Source organism: Crocuta crocuta, unplaced genomic scaffold, assembly GCF_008692635.1.
Source record: "Crocuta crocuta isolate KB4526 unplaced genomic scaffold, BGI_CrCroc_1.0 scaffold186, whole genome shotgun sequence".
Classification (NCBI taxonomy): Eukaryota; Metazoa; Chordata; class Mammalia; order Carnivora; family Hyaenidae; genus Crocuta; species Crocuta crocuta.
In genome coordinates, this window is record NW_027551569.1 from 4,528,619 (window position 1) to 4,534,234 (window position 5,616).

Sequence of the window (5,616 nt, forward strand, 5' to 3'; positions counted from 1 at the left end):
TGCCTTTTCTTTTCCCTCCCAATTGTTTTGTGCAGAACAATGAAATAATTGCCCTGTCTCTTGGGACCATTACAAACCTGCCTCAGTGACTGCATTCAGTGGTCTGTCAACACACGTCAGGTCATGGAGTAATGGTGCTTATAGCAAAGTACAGCCGTGTGGTTAACAGAGTACTGAGCCTGGAGACAAAAGACCTGGCCTCTTGTCCCAGCTCTGCTGCTGACAAGCTGTGTGATGTTGGGTGAATCCCTTTCTCTCTGGACTCACTATCTTAACCTGTCATTGGGGGGCATGTTTCTCTCAGAACTTGTGGAAGTCTCTGCGCCTGTGACTGTGTGGAGTAGGTGAAATGGTAGGAAGAAGAGGAGATGTATAGAAGCACACAGCACGCTTTAGGGCATGCAGTAGCATGGAAGAATTTGGGCCCCAGGAGACTGTCCAAATCTGGAGACGCTTTGTTGCCACAACTGTTGGATGCTACTTGAATCTAGTGGGTAGAAGCAAGGGATGCTGCCAAATATCCTACCATATAGGACAGCCCCCGCCAACAAAGAATGATCCTGCCCAGAATGTCAGTAATGCAAATGCTGAGAAACCCTGCTTTACAGGGATTAGACTCATCTCTTGCTCCTCCACTTTGCAGTCCCCTTTGCAACTCCAGGTAACCTCATAGCTCCTTCCCTAATCATCCCTCTTCCTGTTGAAGAAACAGGGTTTGCTACATTGTGCTAAAGTTATTTGCTGATAATAAACCGTGTTAACTATGAACTAATATCTCAGCATTCGTTTAGAGAAGCAGAATGTCCAGGAGTATATAGTCTTGTCTATATTACAGACTTTACTCAAGTATGGCCAATGGTTTAACAGGCTCTGGAAGGTTGTCTTCATGTCTGGTGGTAGAGCTGGGTGTCCATACAGCAGGCAGTGGGGAAGGGAAGATGGGTAAAATGTGAGCAAAGGCAAGGACAAGATGGAGGCCCATGAAGCTGGACAGGAACCCGTGTCAGCTCTCACTGCCTCCAACATTGAGGATGTGGGTGTCCTGCAGGCAAAGCTGGCTGGTAGCCTTTGTCATGGAACTGAACACAAACCTGGCCCAGGAGTGTGAGGCTATAGGAGGATCGAGGGGAAAGTAGTGATCATGGGTCCAGCTGCTGCCCCACACCCACACGGTACCCAGCAAAGTACCAGCCCAGACCTTGTAAGCAGCAACACAAACTGGCTGCTGCTTCACCCCTCCAGATCCTCACAAAAGTCTGTGGCACACCCTAACTGGAAACATTCAGGGAAAGGAATTCTGGGAAATGTAGTTCAGCCTTGCCAACTTGACATGTTACAAAGCCACAATGACTGGGTCCATATTTTTGAGGATGTATTAGTGAAGGATGGGCCTAGAACCCACACCTGTACAGGTTAACTAGTGCTGAGTGGGGAGGTTTTGAGCTTCTCTTTCCTTCGGAACAATATACATCGCTTGCAACATTAGGATGACCTACTCACTTTTTTTTAAATTTTTAATGTTTTTTAATTTATTTTTGAGAGTCAGAAACAGCGCGAGCAGGGGAGGGTTAGAGAGAGAGGGAGACAGAATCTGAAGACAGGCTCCAGGCTCTGAGCTAGCTGTCAGCACAGAGCCCGATGTGGGGCTTGAACCCACGAACTGTGAGATCATGACCTGAGCCGAAGTCGGACACTTACCCGACTGAGCCACCCAGGCACCCCGACCTACTCACTGTTTTGATCAAAGGAAGTATTATTTCTCGGACTTGACGAGAAATTCCATACATTTCACTTGAAGAGCTGAAATTGAGAGTGACATAGGAGCCTATGCAAAGGATTAGAGAAGCCAACCATGAAAGGTCACATACTGTATCCAAAGGTCACATGAAATATCCAAAAAAGGTAAATCCACAGACACAAAAAGCAGATTTGTGGTGCCAGGGACTGAGGATTGTGGCGAGCAAGTGGGGAGTAACTGCTTAATGGTTACAGCGTTTCCTTACATTCAGAGGACAAAACTGCAAATGTACTGAATTGTTCACTTTCAAATGGCTGTTATGTGAATTTCACCTCAATTTCTTTTAATTTAAAAAGTGGATTAGAGGGATGCCTGGCTGGCTCAGTCCACAAAGTGTTAAGACTCTTGATCATGAGTTGGGTATAGAGATTACTTTTTAAAAAGTGGATTAGAGATTTGAATAGTTTTGCTTGCTGGTCTCAGTTTTGCCACTGCTATAAAATAGAGTTCTGAATATCACTGATTCTTTCCCCAGCTCTTCTGAGGTATGATTGGCAAATAAAAATTGTATATATTCAAGGTGTACATCATGATGATTGATATATATTGTGAAATGATTACCACAGTCCAGTTAATTAACATATCTGTCATCTCATATAGTTAACCTTTTGTGTGTGTGTGTGTGTGTGTGGTGAGCACATTTAAGATCTACCCTTAGCAAATTTCAAGTATATAACCTAGTATAATTAACTATAGTCACTATGGTATACATTAGATCTCCAGAATTTACTTGTCTTATTCTTCAGTATTCTTCTTTGTATTCTTTTGAGTACAAAAAGAAGGGGTTTAAAAAATAACTCGTTGAGTAGTGCTGGATCTGTATGATTGATATTCCAGTCTGGGAAAAATCTAGAAGTCCAGAACCTTCTGCTAGGAAAAGGAGGCTCCCATACTGCCCTGGTATAGTGTTCCTAGAAATAGCAAAAAGAATTCTTGTCCTCATGAGGCAAGTCTGGAAAACTCTGGGTGGGGCTGGCCCCTTTAAGGCTCAGAGAGTGAAGTAATCTGGTAGCTAAGGAGTCATAATGACACTTTCTTGGGTAATTCTCCCTAGAAATATAATTCTTACTCTCCAAGACCAGAAGTACCTAGGAGGAAAGCCACCTTCTCAATTTGGTTGGTGAGAGATCTATGTAAACAGGCTTACACATCTCTGGCTTCATTTTCTAAAATCTAGATGTCCTTGACCTAGAGTGGAGATCATGTTAAATTTGGGCCCTTTCCTATCCTGTGAGGAACAGTGTTGAGTGAAAGGGAAAAATTACTTTGAAGTGGGGTATACATGATCAGTCTTATTTCTAAAATCTTAGAGGGACTAGAACTAGGGAGAAGGCCCTGGACCACATGCATCTGTGAAACCCACTGCCAAAGTAAATGCATCTGCTGAAAAATGTGCCTATAGCCTATGTGGATGGACATCACTTTGGATTTTTGTTCAGGTTTTTCACGAATCCAGGTATTCCTGATCCATGGGCAGTCTGAGCTTAGGAATCCTCCAGGACTCACACTGCAAGTACAGAATCTGGGAGGAGAGAGGTGCTGAAGCCTGCCATCACAAGAGGTTGTGACTGGGGCACACACCCTCCTGCATAGACTCCCCTGTCTTCTAAGAGAAGGAGCCAAACTGATTGGTATCTATCACTGCAGGAGATGGTGGCTTGGAAATGGACTTGCTAGAGGGCCTTGAGTCCCTGCGGTTTGAGTATGGGATTCGAGAGGAAGACCGCAGCTGGCTGTATTTGCACGGCCGTTCTCGAGGGCTGATGATCAAGGCCTGTGCCCATGCAACCTTCTTCTGCAAGCTACTCTATAATTTGAGGTAAGTTAGGTCTCCAAGTTCAGGCAGATGGAGAAGAATCCCACTGCAGAGAATCCAAATGACTTAAACTGTTTATATTGGAGGATAGCTTTGATAGAGGGAGTGTTTTCCTATATTTTCCAACCCACAGTCAATCACTCTGGGTCTGAAAGCACCAGGAAAGGCATACCAGAATCCCTTGGCTGTGGTTACATAACGAAGCAGGGCTGATGATTTCCTTTCAGTGGTTGGATTGATTAAATGATCAGTTCATTCATTACCCATTCATGCACTCACTGAGACCACCAACTTGGCTTCTACAGGTACCAATAACTAGCTGTTCTCTGGCTATTGGTCAAAAATTTGGGGGCTAAGCTAATAGTGGAATTCTCCTTAACAGGAAAACCACCTGAAACTTTGGGACTCCTTTTGGCCAGGTGACTTACATGAACACAGTATTCCAGGAATACACTCAGTCTAGTCCTGACCTCTCATGTCTTTGTACAATGTGGCTCCAGACGCTTAAACAGGAAGCATGTGAAAGCAAGGTACTGAAGACCAGACTCCTGGATTCTATAACTCTAGGCTACTCCTGGAACATAGGTAGCTCCCCTGCCACCAGACTACTTTTCTTTGAAATTGAACGTGTTACAGATACAGCAGATACTCAAAGAGGCAGGCTGCTTAATGAGTTTGCTGAATGGCTGACTCATAAGAAAACATAAACTTTCTGGTTGCATTCCAGATGAGTGGTGAGAAATCAAAATATGAAACCTCCGGGAGGCATTTTATATTTGGGAGGATCAGGCACAGAGGAAATGCCTTCCTTTTAACCCAGAGGGAAACCTTAAATAGAACGTGGCTTGTGATGTTTATATGGAAACTCCAGAGCTTAAGAATTTTTACAGAAATATAGAACAAATTTAAGCTTGTATAACGACAGAAAACATTGCCTTATATATTCAAAGTTCAGATTTTGTTTGCCTTGGGCCAAGGAAACACATCCAGAACCAGTGAGTGAGTGTCTAGAAGGAGACACTTATATCCTTGATCCTCAGGTTCTTAGATCTATTTTCCCTTATACACCAATTACTTTTATAAATCACATGTTTGAAAAAAACTAAGTTATCTGAATGCCCAGATCTATGCAAAAGCGAAATAGCAAACTAGAAAGAGTAGGCATAGGGAGGGAAAAGGTATGCTTATCATGATGTCAATAAAAAAAGACAGCTGTCTGCACAGGAAACAGTGAAGGCACTGGCCCACAGTGTTCCAGGATGATGTATAAACAAGTGGCTATTCACAATGATAGTCCTGAGTCAAGTAGTTCAATATTCAGACCTTGTGTTTAAGAAGGCAGGGAAATGCACAATGCACGTAACAACAACAAAAAGAAACATGTTCACTTAAAAATGTTTTAAACAAGTTTTGGTCCCTTGAAGGGGTATGCTTTACTTTCTGGAAAATTCACTCAGGAGGAACATTTCATTCCCTAGCGATACTGGACAAGTGGCACGTGATTGGAATGCCTTATCTCTGGAGTACTAAAGGTGCCACCAGGCTGCCATGTGAGGAAGTTAAAGCAGAGAACACCAGAGGTTAAGAGCTACTGGGTGTGTGTGTATTTATTTATGTGTCTGTGTTTCATTCTCCAGAGAATCATTACGTAAGAAGCACACTTCCAGGTGTGTCTTGACTGGATTGCTTGATGACACTCCCGACGATAATGATGAGTTAAAGGTGGGCATCATTGGAGGTGGCCACCTTGGGAAGCAGCTGGCCCGTGCACTGCTTCAGCTTGTCCCCATCCCTGCTGAGAACCTGCGGATCTCCACTCGGAGGCCAGAGGCCCTGGGTGAGGAGCAGTGTGTGGTAGCTCTTTAGGTGTTGATGAGGCCATTTTGAAGAGGCTCTTTGAAGAAGGAATCCCTGCATGCAGCATACAGAGTTGTCTGCTTGCTAGCCCTGAGAAAAGCTAGAAAGACTCTGTGTGTGTGTGTGTGTGTGTGTGTGTGTGTGT

At 43.9% G+C, this 5,616-nt stretch overlaps 1 protein-coding gene across 2 annotated transcripts in view; it reads left to right on the forward strand.

Moving 5' to 3' along the window:
- The first annotated feature begins 2,875 nt into the window (after positions 1–2,875).
- Positions 2,876–5,616, forward strand: part of NOXRED1 (NADP dependent oxidoreductase domain containing 1) — an 18,602-nt gene continuing 15,861 nt past the window's right edge. The window contains exons 1-3 of one of the 2 annotated variants that reach the window (XM_077750752.1): positions 2,876–2,918; positions 3,446–3,617; positions 5,252–5,451. In XM_077750752.1, the coding sequence (XP_077606878.1) occupies positions 3,463–3,617; positions 5,252–5,451 (355 nt within the window). In that variant the 5' untranslated portion in view covers positions 2,876–2,918; positions 3,446–3,462. The remainder of the gene's footprint in view (positions 2,919–3,445; positions 3,618–5,251; positions 5,452–5,616) is intronic. The other variant, XM_077750753.1, reaches the window with a different exon arrangement.